The following is a 24,733-nucleotide window of genomic DNA, read 5'->3' as shown; positions in this document are numbered from 1 at the left end:
ACCTCCCCTACAATTCACTCTTTCTCATCTCATTTGCCTTCATTTGATATGTCCAAGCAGTTCCTGTAGACTGGCTTTTAGGTAACTGAGAACTGGATTAAGTCCTAAATGTCTCCATCTCAGATCTTCACCTGAAACCCACTGAAACCCTCTTAAAGATCAAGAAGCGAGTGAATCAATGCTGAAAGCGCCTTCGCTTTCTTGCAGGAACGTTAACTTTTTGTGCCTCGAGACGTAATCTCATTTCAGAAGGTCTATCAAAGCCTCCCTCTCTCTCTCACAATGAGGTTAAGAAGGAACCAGTGAACAGAGGAAGTATTGATCAAGTTGAGTGAGGGGTCAAAGGTGAATGAAATGTTGATTTGACACCTGGTCAGAGCTCCTTCTCTTTCTGTCTGGAGGGGAAAATGAAGAGTAAATGAAAACAGAAGGCTGCAGAGGTCCCTCACAATCATTTAATGTTGGAGAGACTAAAACTTCCTCTTCGTCCTCAGGTGGATAGCTTATACTACCCACCCGAGTTTTTGATTGATTGATTGATTGATTGATTGATTGATTGATTGATTGATCGATTAATTGCTGGCTACATTAACAGACAGCTGGACAAGCCATAAGCAACATGGGCAGAGAAAACATGGAGTACATTAAAAACAGACATAGGCACACGCATCCCAGACAGCAGATGCCTCCGGGCCGGATCCATGCCGAATTCAGCAGCTCCGGTGCAGTTCTGTCCGCCTTGAATCATCTGCTGTCTGGGATATTCTTAGCTATGTGACCGCATGCAGTCATGTTGTACATACTTAAATGTGCTTTTGGAGTTACTATAGAATTAAGAAAACATTTATTTTGGATTTTTAATGGAGCAAACTATAAAGATGTCAACACACTTTTCATTTGCAAAGTTTTCGTTAAACTGCCTTACAGTAGTTACAGTGCCTACTGTATAATGTGAATTAGTATGTGACGAGTACCAATTCGGTCACCAACGAAACTCGTAATTCACTAAACAATTAAAACCCTGATGACTCGAGTACATAACCAAAACTATTTTATAAAACACGTGTTCATCAACATCATTCTGGTATGATTTGTTTGTCGAATCCTTTTTGTTGTAGTGGTTAAAATGAAAGTGTACTTTTGTGGCCAATTTGGGGCATGATGTAATGGTGCGTTTAAGCGGTTCTGGGTTTTTCGTATTTACGAACCGGTAAGTCGTGTTTAGACGTCAGGTGTGTACAGGTCAATTTCGTTGGTTCGTTTGTTGTTAACGCTACATACAGAAAATTAAAAAGACCGTGTATCAAGTGTGTTTTGCATTTTTATGTTTTTAATTTATGAAAACACTGTAAAGTTACGTTGTCATATTGCAATGCTTTTTTGTTTTGTGTATACAGATTATAACAGATGTTGCATCCATTGATTCCGCCATGTTTTACTAGCTGGGTTTCCATCACCCCGATTTTAGTAATGGAAAAATCCATTAATTTGCAAAAACGTTTTTATGCTCACTTGAGGTGGTTTTGAGGTGGCAAAAAATAGTAAATGCGAATAATGGGATATGGAAACATATTTGCTGAATAAATTCTGACGTAGTGAACATTAAACCCATGAGACTGACTGTCTAGCTGTTACCCCTGACATTGTCTTTACCATATATATAGGGCTGATAATCATCGCAATGCCCTTGCTGCTATTGCCTGCATCAAAAATGCTGCATTCCTTCTTATGTGCACATTTTTCAGTTCGGCAGTTGCAAGCTGCACTGCTAGTAAATTTATTATACGTTGCCCAATCGTACCTAAATGCAGTCCTGTCTCCATTTTCTAAGCATGCCTTGTTTTATTTACTATTGGTTATTAGGTTACCAATACCACCGTTATTCGCTTAAACAACTTGATGGAAATGCAATTATTTCGCATTTGTTTGTTTTTCTATTTTTGCACATTTTTAAAAGATTCGCTTTACGTTTTGATGGAAACCCCACTACTTGCACGCCCTCCTTGAGTTTCCCACTCTTGTTTACGACTTTGTGGTGTTTATGCATGTTCATCTCATAAATTGCGTTATATGCGCCATAATTTCTTTCATTGCAGTGAAACTGTTTAACAATTGGCTAGCTATAAAGATGGCCAGTGGTGCAGTGTACTTTTTACTAAATTTTGTAGTGAATTGACACACAACCCGATGATTTGCCATGACGGTAGATGAACAGAAAGACGAAACCAACCCTGGAACAAGATAGTTTGTGCTATGTGTTATAGCGACCCTTGTGGCAACACTAAGAAAAGTTACGTTAAGATAAGTTTCGCACAACAGTGTATTTTTGGCCTATAAACCAACAGAGAACCCACAAACGAATATCAAATAAACGTACAAAATAAATAATTTCATAAAGCTAGCAAAACAAATAAAAAAAACAAAGTACCGATCTTTCTGTTTCTGCTCGGAGGCACAAGGTTATGTATTCAAACTTTTGTTTTTCTTGTCTGAGCTGTGCGTATCCTGAGGTGCGGTTGGGATTAAGTTTGCGTGTGCAGTTTTCGTAACCGCGTTAGAGCTGCATTAAAGAGTGAGTAATCTCTTCACACGCGAGCCCTCGCTCTCTTTTATTACCCAGCAGCCCTGCCTGGATCTATAGCACTCTGCCACTCCATATGAAACCCAGACCTGTCGAATCAATATGCCCTAAGGCTGGACTGAGAGCAGAAGGATGAATCCTAATTCGATGAAATACGCATTTCGGATTGGTCCGGATGCACGCAGGGCAAGGGTAATTGTGGGCAGATTCATCTAAATGGCAGGTAGCTGAGGATTGCTTTCAATTAGGGATGGACTTTCTATTTAGATGTTTGTGGATCACGGCTCACCTCCCAGCGAGTCTGAGAACACTCAAACACGCGCGCTTCAAACTCTTTGGCACTGCAGTGTCTTATCAGCGTGTGTTTATTGCACTGAAAGGTGCATTTATGATTTGGCAGCAGCACTGTAAGTGAAGGCAAAGAGGCGCCTCTAAGCGTACTAAAGGGTTTAATGGACTCTTAAAATATCCTTGTTATGTTTGCTTGTCTCATTTTGTGCGTTGAAATAAAATAGCATCTTTATACTTTATTATTTATGAGACGTTGAGGGTCTGTTCGACATTGATCGGCGATGATTCGTTCCGTATTTGTCTTCGCTGAGTGCCTCAGTGGATATGAAAAACATGTCCGCCTGAAGACATTCATTCATTCGTTATTGATGAGATTTGGGGATTTCTGGTGATGCGTTGATGATGGAGGCACGTTGCAAAAGTTTAGAAAAGCTTGATTTGTGCAAAATAAACAGTTATGTGATGCGGTGGCGACCAATAAGAGAGAAAATATGTAGGTCACATGTTTCTGTGAAAAATCCATCTAGGTGAAAGTCTAGGGTATAGTCAGGTTATAAGTAACTCACTTCAAACCAAAAAAATCTTGAATTTGGTCTGATATTTCATCATGTAAGTCAACATTGATTACAAGGTGTTTGGTTTCATTTATTCATTTATTTTATTTATTTGTGGACTATGGTTAGACATTTATAAAAAATTTACCGCCAGCCCATATTTTGCCTTGTTTTAGCCTAGACGTCTGTGTTCGGATGGCTATTCGACATCTTTTAGACTCAAAATTGCTTGGCTGCTGATGTCATCACATACAGAGATATAATTTAAAAAATTATGAGTGTTTGATTTGTGTATTGATTATACGATCTTTAACCTTGTTTGTGATGTGTTGTGTTAAGCATTGCTTCAATTTAAACTTAATTTAGCTATTTAAAGGACTTTTTGTTTAGTATGTAAATCACAAATGTGATTTATTGACCATACAAATAAAATATTTGTTCTTGATAAATTAAACAATTGTTGATGCTTTGCAATAAATACAACTTTTGCCCTCATTCATTCACCCAAAAGATTTTTTTTTCTTGTAGAAATGAAACGGTTCTTAAAGGGGACATATCATAAAAATCTGACTTTTTTCATGTTTAAGTGCTATAATTGTGTCCCCAGTGCTTCTATCAACCTAAAAAATTGAAAAAGATCAACCCAGTAACTTAGTTTTGGTAAACCATTCTCTGCAAGCATGTGAAAAAATATCTCATTGAAATTTGGCTCCCCTTGTGATATCAGAAGGGGATTATACCACCCCCTTAATCTGTGCTATCCAACCACGGCACTGCCATTTAGTACAGAAATCGGCTCATTTGCATTTTAAAGGACACACCCAAAAATGGCACATTTTTGCTCACACCTACAAAGTGGCAATTTTAACATGATATAATAAATTATCTATATGGTATTTTGAGCAAAAACTTTACATACATACTCTGGAAGATACATACTCTGTAAGACACCGAAGATTTATTTGACATCGTTAAAAAAGTCTTGTGAAATGTCTCCTTTAAAGGACCACTGTGTAGATTTTAGCGACATCTAGCAGTGAGACTGTGAATTGCAACAAACGGCTCAGTCCACAGCTCACCTCTCCCTTTCGAAACGCATAGAGAAGCTACAGTAGCCGCCACAGGACAAACACGTCATCGTCAACGTAGTGATAAAATGCGTTTAGAAACATGGTGGTGCGAAATGGTGACTTCCTTATAAGAGGACATGTGGTGTATGTAGATAAAAACTGATCATTTTAAGGTGATTAAAACAATACAGTTCATTATGTAAGGTCTTCATACACCACTGATAATATAGTTATGTAGATTTTATTGCATTTCTGTCAAGAAAACCTTCTAAAAGTTACACCATGCACCTTTAAAATATTTTTTTTTTGTACTGGCAAACATCCTATTTGTGATCACATCTGCAGTCCTGACCAGTTGTGAAGTCCATCACAACACCCGGCAGTAGAATTGCCCACTAAAAAAGCAATACAGGCCATCTGCGACCTCCCGAGATGCAATCACAGTATGTGTGAACAACCCATTAGTCTGTGTGGTTCAAAGATCTCAGATTAAAGTGACTGCTTTATCAATTCATCAAGCTTTTCAGTTTGCCTGATGCAGACAGCCGTCCCAGGACAGCTCAGGCTTGTTTTGACTGACATTCATAAAGAACAAAGTGAGTCTGGGAGCGGCTCAGCTTCTGTCTGTATTGTGATGATCCATTGATTTACTGTCTTTCTGTCCTGCAGGGACGTATGGACCAGATACAGGGTGGGCGACGGCTTTTCCTGAGTGTCAGGAGAGGAACCAATCGCCGATCAATATAGCCGACCAGGATACTAGGGTCTCGATGGAGTACCAGGAACTCACGTTGGACGGATTCGACGCGGAGTCGTCCAATAAGACGTCGATGAAGAACACAGGCAAAACCGGTAAATACGCAGATCATACACGATCCTAAAGGGACAAACATGCTTAGGAGTAAAAGTGATAGAAAGCATTTTTAATAGAAAAAATGAATAAATATATTTGGCAGAATATCTAGTATTTTTTTTAACATAAATGTGGATTGGTACTGTGGCCTGTCATGTATAAACAGCTAAATAAATGCGGTTAAAGTACTCTGAAAGTAAAAAAGTCAATAATGTGGTCATATGGAGGGTACTTTCAACGCTATCTCATAGCAAATCGTACACATTTTTACGTAGTACGAATTAGTACGAAGTAGGGCTGTCAAAAGATTAATCGCGATTAATCGCATCCAACATAAAAGTTTGTGTTTACATAGCATATGTGTGTGTACTGTGTATAAATATTATGTATATATAAATACACACACATTCATGTATATATTTAAGAAATATTTGCATTTAAATACTGTATATACATTTTTATAATTTATATTATAAATAAATATAAATATTTTATATATAAATATAAAAATTGTTTCTTAAATATATATATATGATTGGGTGTGTTTTTATATATAAATAATAATTATACACAGTACACACACATATGTTATGTAAACACAAACTTTTATTTTGGATGCGATTAATCGCGATTAATCTTTTGACAGCCCTAGTACGAAGTTAATCATCCAAAAAACAATCAAAATAAAATAACGAAACCCCACCGTCACAGGGGTCAAGGCAAATCATACAAAAATTTCTAAATGTAGACGTATGTATAATAAATAAAACATTTATTAATTAATATATATTTTTTATGGTAATGTGGAGTAACTTTTGTGTTTTTATTTTTATCATGAGAGAGAGGATGAATAAAAGCAGGATATTTTGCAAGCAGGACTCAAACCTGGGTCACATGCAAGAGTGCTGTACTGCCGGTTCCAGCACCATGACTCTTACTTGTATAAATTATAAATTTAAACTGAATGGGTGTTCAAACTTTTATACCTCATGCTCTATTTCTCTAGTACATTTTTACGATATGATCTCCCTCCTGAACTTTGACACCAGAATGAAGTTTTCATGCTACAGTCTTGCACCATTAAGCTATTCAGCAGCTGAACATATTGAAGAAATAAACAGAGACACGTATTGTCCAGCTTTAACATAATCTGAGCGGAGAAAGACAAATGTCCCGCTTGAAGTTTCATGAATAATGGAGAACTGCTTTGCTATTTATAACTGAAACGTGAGCGTTTTATCTGCGAAATAATCAACTGGAACAAGACGACACAATAAACCAACAGACCCCAGCACCTCTGAATAATGCATGATTCAATCATTTTTCAAAATCTTTTTCTGTATAAAGGACTAAAGGGTCAAGTGACCCTTGACCTTCCCACCTTCCCAGCACAGCTCTCAATAGGAATGTCCAGGATACTGTGGATGTGAAATAGAGGATGTTACATGATGGGAGGATCCGGTCGGCCAAAGGAATACTTCACTCTCATAAAAAAATCCTGATAGTTTACTCACCCCATGTCATCCAAGATGTTTGTTTTTCTTTGTTCAGTCGAGAAGAAATTAAGCTTTTTGAGGAAAACAATCCAGGATTTTTCTCCATTATAGTGCACTTTAGTGCATTGGTGGGCATTCCTGGTCCTGGAAGGCCACTGTCCTGCAAAGTTTAGCTCCAACCCTAATCAAACAAACCTGAAAACCCCAATCAAAGGCTTCAGTATGACTTGGAAAGAAATTCAGGTGTGTTTGATTAGGGTTGGAGCTAAACTTTTAAGGACAGTGGCCGTCCAGGATCAGGAATGCCCACCCTCTGCTTTAGTGGACTTCAACAGTTTACAGTATCAATGCAGCTTCAAAGGGCTCTAAATGATCCCAACTGAGGCATAAGGCAGCCCCCCTTGTGTACGGTGCATTCATTCGCGGCCCCCTAAAGAAAATTTATGACAAAAAACAGTTCTAAAACTCATATCATTTTTCAGTTAGTGCGGTCCGTGTTCACATATTATTTTTACTGTACTCGAAATGCCACACCGTACACCACGTGACAACAGTCACCGCTACCATTGGTCTCTGACAGCTCTTACCGTCTCATGACCACCCCCACGTTTCCACGACAACCAGCCTGACAGGGAGAGCGCAGCTATCAAGATGTGGAGATAAATGATGCACGTCTTTGCGAAGTTTCTTTGCTTTAATGCGAAATTGCGTAGCTGTTCTATTAAAGCCTTTCTCACGGAGCCGTTTGCTAAAAAGCCCGTAATGTCACTATTTGTGTGTGGAAGACAGCTATTCATTTATAAAATCATCAGCTCAAACGTAAAGGAGACAGCGAATCTCTGCAACGGACCAGGATTGGCTTGTTTGTTGTTAACCCACAATATAACACCTGGCTCACATCACAACGGAAGCCCAGTGGCTCAAACATGTGGAGAACTTCCTGTATTTGGTTCGGCCCGAGGTCCAGCAGTGTTCACACGACAGGTGGGTCGCCCCAGAGTTCAGCGGCAGCCGCTCCGAGACCACCTGTTTAGAGCGGTCTCGGAGCGGTCGTTTAGTGCGCACCCGAGTGCGGCTGTTGTGTTCACACTGACCCAAATGAACCGTACTCGGAGCGACACGTCATTTGGGCCGACCTAAACAGTGTATATGTGAAAACACCCTAAAATGCACACTTGCAGACCATTTTAAACAATAATTAGACATAAATTTTAGACATTAATTAGTATCAGTCCACACACAACGTCGAAACTGTCCTCTTTCTTCACACTTTTAAACACTGGGGCTGTAGTTTTGCATATGTCTTGCATGACCTTTCGATGTGATTAAATAAGAAAGGCCATACTGGCGCGTCACATGACTAGTGCAAGACGAGAAGTTGTGGTGCCTCGGTTGGGATCATTTAGAGCCCTTTGAAGAGAAAAATCCTGAAATGTTTTCCTCAAACTTCTGTATTGAACAAAGAAAGACAAACATTTTGGATGACATGTTGGGGGGGTAAATTATAAAAAAAACTAATTATGAAAGTGCAATATTCCTTTAATACCAGTGCCTGTTTACAAGTGTGTATGTGCGTGTGTTGTTGGCCTGCCCGATGCAGCGAACAAAATTCTCACAGGCTGCCGCCAAATTAAACTTGAAGAAATTCATGAGATCTTGGAACCTTGAAGAAACATTTGCATTGATCAAGGATTTCCTGGCAGCCGAAGCCCGGTTTTCACACGCTGCTGTTCAAAGGTCCTGCTGGCTTAGCCGTCTAATTCCTGCCTGTTTGTTAATGCTCGTGAAGCTCAGAGCTTGAATAACTAATGAAACCGATTCTGCCTCTCTCATGTCGGATTATGTCGGAAAAAAATCAACAAAAAACCAAACAACAAAAAGTCCAAAGAAGGAATGAGAACATGGTTGGTTTTTCCCCCAGCCGTGTACTGTATTTGCACAAAAGTATGTTCTCTCATTTTACTTTTGCCCCCGGCACCTTAGGCTCACTTCACGTTGCTGTGGCGACAGATTCAGACTGCCACCAGTTGATTGCTTCAATATCTCGCCGGTTGGACACAAGCCTGTTCCGGTGAGATTACAAGTGAGGTTTCAGTGAAGCCGAGCTTTTAAATGGGACACAAATCTCTCGTGGCAATAGGAAAGTAAAAATCACTCCGAAATTCAATCAGAAAAGGAAATCTGTCCGACAAAGGCCAGGCTATTTAAAGTTGTACCCATTAATTAAAGTCCGGTCCTGTTGCGGAAGGCCAATTTGTGAATCTAAATGCTTTTCGGGAGAAGAGCTTTTGCTATCAATTCTTCCTTTTTATTAGGGCACCAGTTTTATGAAATAACAAAAGGAATCAGGAAAGCAATTTGTAAGGGGGAGATGTCTTCCCTCTGCCAAATTACGGCTTCATTTGAGACCTTGCCTTCTGAGGGCAACAAAAACAGCAGGAAGAAACTGCGTGTAATATTCATCGTCCCTAAGGATGCTAAATGAATAAATGTTAAAAAGTGTATTATGATCTCAATTCTCTTCCTCGAATTTCCCAAAATTTTTGGAACACAGAGGTCCAACTGAGTTGCGCGTTTTTTTTTACACGGCCAACATGACTTGTAGTCCCTATCCCACTTTTTCTCCTACTTTACCCTATTTCCCTTTCTTTTCACCTTCTAGTGGCCATATTCCTAAAGGATGATTATTTCGTGAGAGGGGCGGGTCTGCCGGGCCGCTTCAAAGCCGAGAAGGTGGAGTTTCACTGGGGCCAGAGCAACGGTTCGGACGGCTCGGAGCACAGCATCAATGGCAGGAGATTCCCTGTGGAGGTAAGGCTGTGCCAATCTCTCTCCGACGTCTGCTGTATCCAAACAATCCGGCTAAACCGGCTTTGGCAGGCTGACTGATTTTGCCGCCATGTCTTTGAAATGATGCACTTATGGAGGCCTTTGATGATCCTAAAACATTGAAGCAATATTATAACAGTGATCTTTTAGAACATTATCTGGGCAAGTATAACATGTCACACCTAAAATTGCTTGGAAAACGCTAGGCTTGTAGGTTCTTGTCACACGACCTGCGGTGTGCTTGCGGCATTCTGAAAAGTTGATGTTTTTAACTCAATGCAGTGCGGACGCGCCTATAAAAACGAGCACGTCGCCTGTGCATCACGACTGCGTCGCTTCCATTATTAGCATGCATACCGCGCACATATATTTGAAATAATGAACTTGAGCGAGCAAAAGACGCAAAATGTGAACGGCCCCTTAAGGGGTCATACAGCGGACGCGCAGTGCTGCATTGAGTCACGACAACTCTGAGGTATCGTAGAACCGGAAGTGCACATTAAATAGCGCAAGCTTAGTCAGATAGCGTCTTTTTCAAAATGCAAAATATACGTTAGCAACCAATGTTAATTGTTAATGATTTGGGACAAAATTATGTTCTTTAATGTTACACTATGTGAGTGGTGCGACAGGGATTTGAGCAAATTCCTGAGTCGTAGCTGGGCGTCGCGGACAGGCGTCACCTGTCGGGGCCGGTGTGCGTACACTCATAGAAAACAGTGTGTTCAATTGTTTTAGAGCGGCGATGAGCTGCGTGTCCGGTGTGTGACCCACTTTAGGCTGTGTCCGAAACCAGTAGGAAGTAGGCGAGGTGAGTAGTATGTCCAAATTCATAATTTTCGAAAAATGTTAGACGAGAAGTACTTTGATGACCTTTTGTTAAGATCATGATGTGTCATTAAATTGCGCTAGTTTAACGTTATTCCAGTGAACGACTAACTTGTTGTTATGTCACGTGATGTATCAACATGGCGGACATAGTACATCCTAATTCATTCATACTATTCATATTCATACTATATAGTACCTACTGCTTAAACGGTCGATGAGTAGGTACTTCATCTAAATTAGTACATACTGTATGAGATTTCCGTATAGTATCCATGATCTGTAGGAAAGGAGGAGTGGTTGGCTGTCTCTTATACTGTAGAACAGGGTAAAGGGCGTTCCCAGATCGATCGTACTGGGCATTATAAAGATAAGCTTTCTTGGGTCTGATCGCGTCACTCGCAGCCATACTGATTTATCATTATGGTCGTCTGGCAACTCTCAGCTCTCTTGAGATCGGTTTTATCACCCACCCTTAAATATGCGAGTCATCAGAGATAGACGTGTCTTTCGCCCTTAAGTGCGATGAATATTGTGTGGTTTGGTTCTCGTGGTTTTATTAGCTGCCCGCCTTCCAGAGCTAATTTAGAGAGTAATATACGAGTCCATAGACCTGCATTAGCCAACCTTGTATTGGCACTTTGATGTGGCTTGTTGTGATGATGTCATCTCATTGGTGTTAAAGGCCTATACAACCCAGATTAAAAGTAGTTTAAAAAGTGTATTAATAAACTGCTAATGCACTAAGATGTTATTTTAGACGAAATGTTACATCTTCTTTCATTTGTAAATGGCTTGCATAAAAGCATCCACTAAATGAATACATGTAAATGTCAGTTTGTGACCCTGCCTGTGAAGTCATTTCTTTATAATTTACATAAAAATCATCCTACATAAATGTGTAAAAATATAACTTTGATATCTTGAGTAAAATCATGTCAAAGAAATTAAAGTGAGATCAATTATTAAAATCCAACTTTGATTTTAAAGGAACAGTATGTAGGATTGTGGCCAAAACTGGTATTGCAATCACAAGACTTGTGGCTAAAACTGGTACTGCAATCACACAACTGATGGCCAATACACAAAATGACAACATAAACATCAGTTGAGGGCTGCAACTCAACTTTTTAAATGACAATATGCTGGCCAGACCACTGTTGTCAGTGATATAAGTATTTGAAATGAAAATGATTTCTTAATGTCTAGTGACATATCAGGGACATTTTATGATTAATTGATATACATTTCTTACATACTATTCCTTTAAGATTAAGACCTCGGACTAGATTTCACATCTTTACAACAGGTGATGGTCTTGCTTAGTTAACAGTCCGTGGTAAAATTGCTGTAATATTACTTTTCTTAGCTAAAAAAAAAAAAAAGGTGTCCGTGTTCAATAAATAAGTCAGTTCACAAATTTTATCTTCAAGTAATTAAATTTATTAACCGAAGTGATGGCGGTTTACAACCAAAAACATGGCAGGTTGACACATTTATATAGCGTGATGTGTGTGTTTATGCATTTGAAAACGACTCATTTAATCAGATTCCAGATCTAGAGTTATACGTTTTGTTCATTAGCATTTATAGACGTGTTTTCCCACCAAAATGATTTAAAGAAAGTGCTTATATTGTGCAATCTGTTTAGTTGATTAGTTTATCATCTAGTCTATCATTGGAGATGACACCGCGGAGCTTTATCTCTTGGATAGACACTCCAGAGCTATCGGTGTTTAAGTTCCTGTGATGTCTGTCAGTGGCCTTTTTGAATTGTTTGGTCTGTCACATTCAGTGTTTTGTAGTCGATGCGAGTCGAGCCTGAAGGCTCAGAATGCAGATGAAGTTGCTCTTTTCATTCTGTTACACAACCCCAGCTGCTTGAGAAAGAAAGACAAGACGAACGTAAAAAAAAAAGAAAACTTGAGAAGCTGCTAGTGGATAGGTTAACGAAAAAGAGTAGCACAGAGGAACTAAAGCAGAACCTGACATGAAGTGGTGCCTATTAAGAATTAGTCTTCACCAGCCGAAACGCTTGCTTACAACCAACACGCTCATTAGCCAAACTAATTGAGACAGGACGCTAATGAAGACTATCAGCGGCTTGGCGTGACGTCACGTGTTTAGTGGAAGCTCTCAGACCCTGATCTCCGCGAAGCTCTCAGGGACGACAGCATCGCCTGTGGATTAATGCTATTGTGAAAACCTATATTAGGCGTGAGTGCCCGTGCGGTTTTCTTCTAAAGTGGTCCTGACATGATTTAGAGGGTGTCGCGTGAGAGAAGAGGGCTCATTAAACTAAATTAATTACACTAATTAGAAGCTCTGAAGAATTATTAAAACACAAGTGATGAAGGGTTTTATCGTGGTGGTGGTGGTGGTGGTTGTTGTTGGTACAGCCAGCTGGTATTGTGTTTTCTCTTTGAGGTAGAGTTTTGTAGGTTTAGGTTACGCCATTGATTGTGTTAAAGGGGGGGTTTAATGGTATTTCAAGCATTCTGACTTATTAACACAGTTATAGAGTTGTTTCCTCATGCTAAACGTAGGCAAAGTGTCAAAAATGCAGTTGGGCGTGTTTCAGAGTATTTCTGTGCCGAATGCGCTTCGCCAGGGTTCGTACAAGTTTCGGCTAATTTTTTTCGATTACGGTTCTAACTGACGTTTCAGGGGTTTTCGATACGTATCACTTCTTTATATGGGCTTCCGCCGGAAAACTTCCCCCGGAAAACCCCGCCCACCCGTCAATCAGCGGGAGACGCTAGAGCTGCTAACAGCTTATCACGCCACTCAGCTTTGTTTAATTTCAAAAGTCAACAATGGCACGAAAGAAGAAGTGTGTTTTTGGATGTAAGGAGAAGACATCCAGCCTTATGGAAACAATGGATATAGTTTATTATCCGGATTAGCAGCGGAGTTTTGCGTGTGTGTTTGATGCACTGGATTTTCCCAACCGGGTCATGACGAGTTACACGTGGTAAGTAAGACTTCTGTCTTATGTTGGAAATAGGCGCGTGTATATTATATAAATGACACGAACATGTAGTGAATCATAAGTTAAAACAGTGTTGTATAGTGTTGTATGACTCCTACTCGCTCCTCCCGTGTTATAACTCCTCCTTCTTCATTTTTTCGTACGTTATCGGAAAGATTCGGTAAAGCTAATCTTTCTTTTATAAATCTGATTAAACTAAAGACTCTTCGGAGATATAAAGGATGTCATACTACTCTATAAGTACTCCAGATTAATATCAGAAATGCAGAAACAGCGTGTGTTACGTGAGCTTTAAAAACAACAATTTATGTTTGCTTTTATATTTGTACGATGTAAGTGACTGAAATCAAGAATGACTATAAAGATTTTAAAAAGATGGCAAAAGCTGCTTGTTTGTTACTGACAACATTGGGTCAGACAATTCAAGGGCTTTCACACAATTTTTTGTCATTTCTTGTTTTATTATATTGTAACAAAATTTTGATAACATAAAAATAAATCTTAACGATAAAGGGTTATATGTAACGATGCCATATGGTACATGTTTAAAGGAAAACATCACCGTTTTTCAATATTTTACTACGTTCTTAACTCAACTTAGACGCATTAATACATATCTATCTTTATTTAATGCGTGCACTTAATCTTTGTACAGCGTGTCTTAAATGTGTTAGCATTTAGCCTAGCCCCATTCATTCCTTAGGATCCAAACAGGGATGAATTTAGAAGCCACCAAAACCGCCACATTTTATTTTGTGCCACCATACTTACTTCTGTATCTACTCATGTAACATTTTTTAAATAGGGAAAACATGGAAGTGTTTGGTGGCTTCTAAATTCATCCCTGTTTGGATCCTAAGGAATGAATGGGGCTAGGCTAAATGCTAACACATTCACGATGCGTTGTACAAAGATTAAGTGATTAAAAACATAGTAAAATATTGAAAAACTGTGATGTTTTCCTTTAAATTCACCATGAAATACCAAACAATTCTTATTTTTTAATCGCTTATTTTTTAAACTCGAAATTAACTTTTAGAAGGCAGCACTGGTGCTCCCAAATATTAAAGTTAGGAGCACCAGCAAAAATTTAAATCATTATTTTTATTATTTTAAAAGTACATTTTACTATACAATAGAAATATATTCTATATCATGATCTCTGAAAGCCAATATTGACATTTGAAATCACCTAAACAAGCACACCTCTAGCCCAATAGAATCTGGACCTTTTTTTGATAGACCCGCCACACATATACTGTACACAACCCAGGCAACAAAGTAGACACGCCCCTTACTGCTGATTGGCTACAAGTGTGTTTTGGTACTCAGCCCAACTCCTTTTTCCAAAGTGTTTTTCAAAAATTGTGCACCCTGCCTTTAACAGATTTTTATTTTGATCGGTTGTTAGTGTGTATTTGACAATCGCATTTATTACTGAGTTATCCGTGTAAAGTTTTATTGGTCTGTATAGACCGTTTCAGCAGTAACAACATAAACAAGCGGCTGCACGTAGCTTCCGGTAAACTCCGCTAAGAATAAATAAAAACAAAGTTCTTTAAACGTAGTTTATTTATATAACAAGCAAAAAAACAACACATAGATTACATAGGAAACCAAAACATTTGTTATTTTCGACGAGGCATTTGTTCAAGAGATCAGTTTAGCAACTAGTCAGAGCATTAAAAAAACGAAACCGGAAGTAAGGTTCGGATCCAGACGTGTATCACGTGCTTCCAATGAAACCGTCTATAAGAAGCAAGCACAGTATATGCAAACGTTTCGTAAAGAAATTAAAACAGATCGCACAACAAAAATCATTTGCACTCGCACAAACAATCCCAAATATATTTTGAGGTCGCACCAATTAAATTTCAGGAACATATGTGACCAAAATCCCTTAAGTACTATCAAATAAAGGCCCCCCAAAATAATTTTAAAAACCATTATATTCTTCTCCCCCTCAAAATGACATCTCTTCCAGTAATGACATATGTCTCAGCCTGAGGGCGGGGCTATACTGACTGTCCAATGCCCAACTAGTGGACTGTCCAACTAGTAAACAGACAAACTTTAATCCCTGCTGTACAGAGATTTTTCAGCCGCAAAAGCATTTTGTTTCATTGAGTTGCCTCACTCCTATTTACCCAACAAGTTATTCATGTTTTTGTTTTTAAGTGTTCCAATTAGTTTTTGTTAACTGAAGAATCGACTCGAGGCCTGAGGTAATTAAGCGCTGCCCCCTGTGGAGGGCTGTTCAGGGCCCGACCAGCACCACTGCTTCTTTTGACAGAGTACCCACAGGCCCTTGACTTCAATCTGAGAGCTGCCAGCTCACTGTCATTATCTCTGGGGAGAGAGCTCTCCATCCCTCACTTGTCCGTCAAGCGGACCCTCCGGACGAATAGTAATCCTGGGTCTTCCCGGTGTCGACAAAAGACCCTCCTTTGGAGTGTTTTCTAAAGCTGAAAAACAAACTTGAGGGATTTAGAAGTGCTTCAAATGTCTGTTTTACATTCCTCAAGTTGATACGAATGCTGTACATATTTTAGAGTAAAAAATAAATGTTTTGGAGAATCTGAGGGATGCTACAGTACATCTCACAATTATTATTTAAGAATATGGTTTGTAATGTGCATCCTACTTTTCAGAGCTCAGACGTAATGTTGTGGTTTGTTCGTTGGTATTTTTCTTCACCCTGTGCTAGTATAGACCTATAATCATCAATACATAGTAAAGTTTGGAGGATTGTCCAATAAGCAATGTTATTACATTCTTGAGGATTCTTCTGAGTGGTCTTTAGGTGGTTTGTGTGTTGGTGTTTTATGACCGGGAGGTTTCTGAAGATGATGCTGGCTGGATGGTGATGAGGAAAGATAGCCATCATGTCTTTCTATTCCTCCTGAAGCGGTTTGCTCACTCACACATGCTAAACAGCCTGAGGTGGCCACAGCGAGAGATGAAGTGAGCGAAAGTGAGAGATGATGGGGCGTGTGAGATATGAACTGTGACAGATGTCTGTCAAATGACACTTTTACAGATGCAGAAGGCAACGGAGCAAAGCAGAATGAGGTCTGTGTTTTTGTGAGAGGGGGTGTAGTCTAGTCCCTCCTATGGCGAATGTGTATGTACACACTTCAGGTGCTATTAAAGGTTCTTTATAGCAATTGTTTGGAACCATTCAGTCAAGGATCATACAATAACCATTTCTTTTTTTACCTTTTAATAGTCTAAAGATCATTTTCTCACTACTTTTTGTGTTTTTTATAGAACCATACAGCCAAAACATATTTTTAACAGTGTTATAATCTCATTTCATAACCAACCACTGACCAATTTATACCAGCTAGTGACCAGCCCCAATCTATGATCTACTGTACTAAACTAGTTTTTACACATTATGGTATTCCTGTAGCTTTTTGGGGTAGAGCAATGCATTAGCAGTGCAAAGGTTGATTCCCAGAGAACACCGATAGACAAAAGTGTATAGCTTAAAGGGGGCATATCATGAAAATCTGACTTTTGTCATGATTAGGTGCTATAATTGGGCCAGTGCTTCTATTAACCTAGAAAATGTGAAAAAGATCAACCCAGTAACTTAGTTTTGGTAAACCATTCTCTGCTAGCATGTGAGAAAATAGGTAATTAAGATTTGGCTCCTCTTGTGATGTCAGAAGGGGATATTATTATTATTATTATTATACTGCCTCTTAATCTGCACTATCCAACCATGGCACTGCCATTTAGTGCAGATAGAGAGAATAATTGAAAGCACAATTCAGTTTCAATTTTGACAAACCACCATTATGGTGATCAGTGTTTGCATCATCAGCTCATTTGCATTTAAAAGGACATCAAGAGATTTGGCTCCTCTTGTGATGTCAGAAGGGGATATTATTATTATTATTATTATATCGCCTCTTAATCTGCACTATCCAACCATGGCACTGCCATTTAGTCCATTATTGGGTCAAGTATAACAATTTTCTGGGTTTATTTAACCCAATTGCTTGGTTTGTCCCTTTTTGACCCAACACTGGGTTAGAAATAACCCAGTATTATTTACAGTGTGTTTTTATATGATGAGTTTTGTCTGTGATTTGTGTATTGTGGGTAGCTATTTTGACAAACTGCCATTATGGTGATCAGTGTTTGCATCATCAGCTCATTTGCATTTAAAAGGACATCAAGAGATTTGGCTCCCCTTGTGATGTCAGAAGGGGATATTATTATTATTATTATTATACCACCTCTTAATCTGCACTATCCAACCTTGGCGCTGCCATTTAGTGCAAATAGAGAGAATAATTGAAAGCAGCAATTGAGTTTCAATTTTGACAAACCACCATTATGGTGATCAGTGTTTGCATCATCAGCTCATTTGCATTTAAAAGGACATCAAGAGATTTGGCTCCCCTTGTGATGTCAGAAGGGGATATTATTATTATTATACAGCCTCTTAATCTGCACTATCCAACCTTGGCGCTGCCATTTAGTGCAAATAGAGAGAATAATTGAAAGCAGCAATTGAGTTTCAATTTTGACAAACCACCATTATGGTGATCAGTGTTTGCATCATCAGCTCATTTGCATTTAAAAGGACACCCACGCCTACAAAATGGCAATTTTAACATGTTATAATAAATTGTATTGGTATTTTGAGCTAAAACTTCACATACGTACTCTGGGGACACAAAAGATTTATCTTTAAGATCTTAAAAAAGTCTTGTGAAATGTCCCCTTTAAATGTGAATGTAAGTCAGATAAAGCATTGTCAAATGCATAAATGTAAATAACTTTTATAACTTTGTCTTCAGAACCAGTATACAGATGACGCACATATCAAAGTTACACTAAAACGTTTTCTTCCTCTTCTGTGGCTCTGGTTTTCGTCTCCATAACAGATAAAGGCAGCAACAGCTTTGTGCGACATCTATCCACACGCCCATGAATACACATGAGGCAGGCCGGTCCGCGCCATCGGCACTACTCTGCAAAATGCCGCACTCATTTTCCCGGACTCGTCTTGATGAATGATTTATGATTTACAAGGGCTGCCATTTAGTAATTGTTCTGTAATAAGACCGCTGAATGCCATGATTAAGTGCAGTCCTGCTGCGTTCAGACCGGCTGCTTTAACTGGAAGCGTCCTTTTAGTATGCCGGTCACATTCGTGGAGGCATAGCATCTTCAGTCGCGTAGACATCAACCTCCATGCAGCGTTTATTCTGATAACACTTATGTTGCCGTCTCTAATCACACACACACACACACACACACACACACACACACACACACACACACACACACACACACACACACACACACACACACACAGACTCTCTGGTGTGACGAAAGCCCCTTCATTCCCTCATGAATAAGTCAGGCGCCACAAAAATCAACTGCATTTCTTCTATTAATCTTTAACCCGTGCGTCTTTTCCTGCGTGTCAGAATCCGAGACGACAGTCACACAGAGGTCGCCGTTGCTGATCCACGCAAATGCTATTATAACATTTAAATCACCCAGATAAATAATGACAGAATAATATTGAAACTGGCTCCCAGGGCTTGGATGGAAATCAGGTGTTACAGTAATCTGAATGGATTGTAATATCATATGACCAGGACCACATGGATAACTCTGATGGAATGGCCATCGTTCACACAGTTTTATGCCCTTGTTTATTTATTTGATTAAAACTATACAATAAATAGTTTAATCTGAAGATAAGTGACAGTTTGTCACCTTTTGTTTATAATACACCGCATTGGGTCACAAAGGGGCAAACCCAACCAATTGGTTTATAATTTAACCTATGCTGGGTTGTTTTAACCTATTGTTGGGTCAAATATAAACCTTTTCTGGGTTTGTTTAACCCACCACTTGGGTTTGTCCCTTTTTGACCCAACACTGGTTTGGAAATAACCCAGTATTTACAGTGTGTTTTTATATGATGAGTTTTGTCTGTGATTTGTGTATTGGTTGTAGCTACAATATTTGTAATGCGATAAAACCTTGTTACTAAACATGTCGGTCAGCTGACGTGAATATGTAGATATTGTAGTGTCCCTGTAGCTCAATGCATTAGCAATGGAAAGGTCACAGGATTGATCCCCGAGAACACGTACTGAAAAAATGATTGGTAACACTTTAGTTTAGGGTCCAATTCTCAGTAACTAGTTGCTTATTAGTAGCATATTGGCTGTTTATTAGTAATTATAAAGCGCACAATAAAGCCTTATTCTGCATGACCTTAAATACCTTCATACCATAAAGCAGTGTTTCCCAATCAGGGGGTCGGGGCCCACGGGGGGCCTGGGCCCACGGGGGGCCTCAGCAGATTTTCAAGGGGGCCTCTAGATGACAAATTGGACAAAACAAGCATTAAAATAAGCTAAAATGAGCAAAAATCAAAATGTTTCTTATTTCTTTGGCCATTTTAGTAGCGAATATACATCTGTCTAGTCATTCCAAGTTCTAGTTAATTTTATGTGGAAAGAAATTGCGTGGGGACCTTCAGATACTAGGGGGACTTGAAGTAAAAAAGGTTGGGAACCACTGCCATAAAGGATCTGTATGTAATATAATAATAATAATAATAACACACTTTATTTAGTATAGCGCCTTTAAAAGGTTATTCTCAAAGCGCTTTACAGAGAAGAGTACAAAGTTAAAATATTAAATATTTATTATAACATGTTAAAATTGCCACTTTGTAGGTGTGTGCCATTTTGGGTGTGTCCTCAATTGTCCTGTGAATTATTTTCTCTCTCTCTCTTTTTCTCTGCACTTAATGGCAGTGCTGTGGATAGTGCAGATTAAGGGGCCATATTATTATAATAAGAGCTCCTTATGACATCATAAGGAGAGCCAAATTTCAACGACCTATTTTCTCATGTGCTTGTAGAGAATGGCTTACCAAAACTAAGTTACTGGGTTGATCTTTTTCACATTTTCTAGGTTGATAGAAGCACTGGGAACCCAATCATAGCACTTAAACATGGAAATACTCTGATTTTCATGGCATGGCCCCTTTAAAACAAGATCAATATAATAATAACAACAGGAAAATAAAAACAAGCAAATAAACATATAGGCCAATCTAAAAAAAAAAATTTAAGCAAAGCATTAAACGTATTAAGGGATTTTATGTAGGTTTTTGACTGTACTAATTAAAAAAAAAACAATATATTTGTTGATGTTTAAGAAACATGCTAAGTTCACGTATCTGTTTACCACTTCTGTAGCCAGTAATTCTCTTTTTGAAATATGTGTCGGGATGTCTGTTTTTGTTTTGGTCTGTGTGATCCTGCCCATTGCAATTTTCTCAGTAGTGTATTTCGACAGCTCGGTTGCCAGTTAGCACGGTTGTTTTAATGAGACCCCAATGGCCCATAAGTGCAACGTCCAGTGAAGGCAACCTCTCAGCAGCAGCAGGCTGAGTTATAAAAATCCATACAAGTGGGTTTGTATTTGCAGAAAACTAAAAACATTGCAAACATAAAAATTTGCGGATAAACGTATGCTTTTCATCATCAGTTGTGCTACTGTGTGTGTCTGGCAACCCAAGAGGGGGGCAGGGATAAAACCATCTCCAATATTTTTAATTTAGACTGTGGTACCATCTTCAACCGCTTGAAGTCAATGCTATATACAGCTCATTTAATCCCAATACATAAACTTAACAAAAATCTTATATTCAAGAATTAGCAGTTTATTGACGCAAAAGTGTTTATTTTTTTGTTATTTACATTTTTTTCGCCGTGCTATTTTAATTTTTGTAATTGTGTGAGCCAACCTGAACAGCAGCAATGTTAGCATTTATGTTAACTTTTATCAAAACAACCTGAATAAATGGAAAATAGTTTGAGCTCAAACACATCAAAAGACAGGAGAAGAGAAATGTAAATGTAAAATCTAATTTGTGGGAATTTGTCAACAAAAAAAAAAAATCGTGGAAGGATCACACCCTTTTTACAGGCAGAGAGAGAATTTTAACAAGCACGTACTGAGTGTCATCACTAATTTATTTGTGATTAATTGGAAGTTTTGTGTAAAATGTAACACGTTTCTGTAAATCCATTCTGCTGATAAATACCTTTAAAATCTGGTTCCAGCTGGCCGTTTTAGAAGTTGTGTTTCGTAGCTTTGCCCATCGTTAGAGCCGAAAGGTGAGGAGAACGGTGATGAAATTTCGGCATGTTGTCTGTGTTTCTCTTATCTTCGACGTGGCGTGCATTTAAATCTCTGGAGAGGTAACCGAGGTCAGGTAAGCCGTTGGATTGTGGGATACGGTGCTTAGGTGGTCAGCATTCCATTCCATTCAGGGGCGAACCCCCGTCCAACCGGCTCGATGATAAACGGGCGGAGCGAGCCGTGCGAGAGCGAGAGAGGAGCTCTCGCCGAGCCCTTTGTCCACCTGTGCAGATAAGAGAAGCACAAAGTAAATTAACACATGTGATGGGGGCCACATAAGCCAACACGCACCGCTGTGGGTATCAGAGATAAGACGTGGCATTGATGAATTGAATTTTATTTCCCATCAGCCATTGCAACAGAAAGCACATTCCAAAATATTACCTGATGCAAAGATAACCATGAAGGTGTGTGAGCGTTATTGTTAAGGGGAAAGAAAATAAGCAATAGAGAATAAGAGTACACTTCCTGAAGTACAGATGTGTGTACACCCCTTTCACAGTCAGCGTTTCTTTTCCATTTCCTTTTTTATTGAAAATTGACCTGACAATGCAAATGTCGTAAGTTTTATCTCTTTGTGTGCTTTGCAGGCCCGCAGTAACCCAAAAATCCACTGCTAAGTATTCAGGCCTTATCAGCGCCAACACAGAAAACGCACACATGGGAAATCGTACACATTTGCTTTACTGTTAGTTTATATTGAATAGTCCAGAAGTGAAATGCTTCGACAAACCGAATCACAACAAGATATTTCAGCCAAGATAACATGTATATTCTCATAACAGCCGCCTGGTAAACCGCTTGAAAGTAGCATCTGGGTTTCTAGCGGCGTGTTTCTGCCGTGAAAAATCTTTGTTACGTTGCTGACACCTCCTAATGTCTAAATACCAGCTGGTGCACTTGGGAAAACACAAATGTAATGGAACAACGCATCCCAACAGGCAACATGTCATCTTGAATTTTGTATTAATTCGTAAATATTTTAGGACAAGCCATCGTGTGTTCTCTTCGGTGGCCTCATGGGAAGACGAGAACGTTACGTTCATAAAAGATGCGTTCTGCTGGGCTGATGGACCGTGTCTGTGTTCCATACAGTGACTGAAGACTCCTGCACTATAATAATTATGACATGCTTGTGAAATGATAGCATTTGGGTATGCAATTATTTGGTGGATTACACATTAAATCTTCAGAAAGCCAGTCCGTGATTGTACCGCTGTTTTACTGATCTAAAGCAATACCAATATCAATTCAAGATCACAGTCTGAATTGATTACAGGTCCCACAAAATATAATACAAGATACCAAGGATGTCACTGGAATGGTACTTTTTAAAGGGACACTCATTTTCCAGCTCCCCTAAAGTTAAACATTTGATTTTTTCCGTTTTGAAATCCATTCAGCTGATCTCCGGGTCTGGCGATACCACTTTTAGCATAGCTTAGCATAATCCATTGAATCTGATTAGACCATTAGCATCGCGCTAAAAGTACATCGTGTACTAAGACCCATTGAAAATTAAAATTTTAGATTTTCTAGGCTAATATGACTTAGCCTGGCTCCGCCCTCCTACGTTCTTCCGCTTAATTTTCATTTTGCTTCAGTACTACATCTGGGACTGCTCTGTAGAGTTTCGTTTTCTCCTGCAAAAATCTGCAGGACCAATCAGCGAACAGAGGGGGGTGGCTAAGAATGATGACGTTGAGGTTGTGCGTCAGTTTGAGTTGTAGTTCAGTAATGGCAGCGGAGAAAGGCGTGAGAAAAGCTATTCGGTCCGTTGTTGCAAAACTGCTGAATATACAAAAGTTAAAGCCGGAGCAAGAACCAGGTTTGCTAAGTTTTGTTGTTCTGATTATTCGGACTTGTTGTTTCCGGCCGGTTTCGGCGCATGATATATGTCACGACCACACCTTAGCGATCGCCTATGGCAGATCCTGAGTGACTCTGGGCAGATCCAATAGTTTTAAACTTTAACAGGTAACTTTAACGGAAGTAACGCTTTGCAATGGAGCGTGGCCAGACTCTCTGTACAAATGAAATGAATGTCTGAATGAGTCTGGTTGGACCAGGCTAGATATGACTAGGAACTATACTCTCATTCTGGCGTAATATTCAAGGACTTTGCTGCCGGAACATGGCAGCAGGAGGCGCAATGATATTACGCAGTTACCGAAAATAGTCCCCTGCTATTGAAAGTTACTATTTTAGGCGCTGCATAATATCATTAGCTACCTTTTAATTTTCCGTCAGTCTTAGTAGACGATGTAACTACAGAAGAGTCAAGTTTTAAATAGGAAAAATATTGAAACTCTTTGGTTATTTTTAGCACAATGCTAATGGTCTAATCAGATTCAATGGATTATGCTAAGCGTTGTTAAAAGTGCTAGCGCCAGACCCAGAGATCAGCTTGAATGGATTCCAAAATGGTAAAAATCAAATGTTCAACTCTAGAGGAGCTGGAAAACGAGCATATTTTCCAAAAAAGTGGAGTGTCCCATTAAGGTACAAGCATGTACCATAGACCAGTGGTTTTCAAACTGGGGGCCGCGAGATGGTGCCAGGGGGCCCCAGTTTTATGACATTTTATAAAATACATTAATTTATCATGATTTCTGTGTAATTAAACCTAAAAATAATAAGCCACTACTAGGTATAATTTTATATGTTTAGTTTAATTAAAATATTACATTTTAAAACTGTTTTTGTCATAAATGTTCTTTCGGGGGCCGCGAAAAAATGCACTGTACACAAGGGGGGCCGCATGCTGAAAAAGTTTGGGAACCACTGCCATAGACTGTAAAAAAAGATGGACGACGCCCATTCGCTCTTTTCCATTGGTAAAAAGTGAAGCAATCAATGTCCCGATACGGCGCCGACATCTTGAATCTGCGCAAGTAGCGATTTCGAGACCAGTCAGGCGCGGTAGTGAGCAGGAAGTAAAGCCGCAAAATCAAGGCCCCACCCTCGCTACTCACAGAATGCGCATATCACAGCTGTCAGTCATGACGTTACACCACCATTTTTATAGCATTAAATAACT

The 24,733-nt window shown here is 39.2% G+C and overlaps 1 protein-coding gene across 4 annotated transcripts in view; it reads left to right on the top strand.

Moving 5' to 3' along the window:
* Positions 1 to 24,733, top strand: part of ptprga (protein tyrosine phosphatase receptor type Ga) — a 327,465-nt gene that overhangs the window by 200,921 nt on the left and 101,811 nt on the right. For 3 of the 4 annotated variants that reach the window (XM_073875862.1, XM_073875865.1, XM_073875863.1), the window contains exons 3-4: positions 5,166 to 5,348; positions 9,508 to 9,656. In XM_073875862.1, coding sequence (XP_073731963.1) covers positions 5,166 to 5,348; positions 9,508 to 9,656 — 332 coding nt within the window. Of the gene's footprint in view, positions 1 to 5,165; positions 5,349 to 9,507; positions 9,657 to 24,733 lie in introns of those variants that run through there. The other variant, XM_073875864.1, reaches the window with a different exon arrangement.

This window comes from Misgurnus anguillicaudatus, chromosome 14 (genome assembly GCF_027580225.2).
Source record: "Misgurnus anguillicaudatus chromosome 14, ASM2758022v2, whole genome shotgun sequence".
In the NCBI taxonomy this organism is placed as follows: domain Eukaryota; kingdom Metazoa; phylum Chordata; class Actinopteri; order Cypriniformes; family Cobitidae; genus Misgurnus; species Misgurnus anguillicaudatus.
This window is presented reverse-complemented; position numbering and strand designations above follow the sequence as displayed.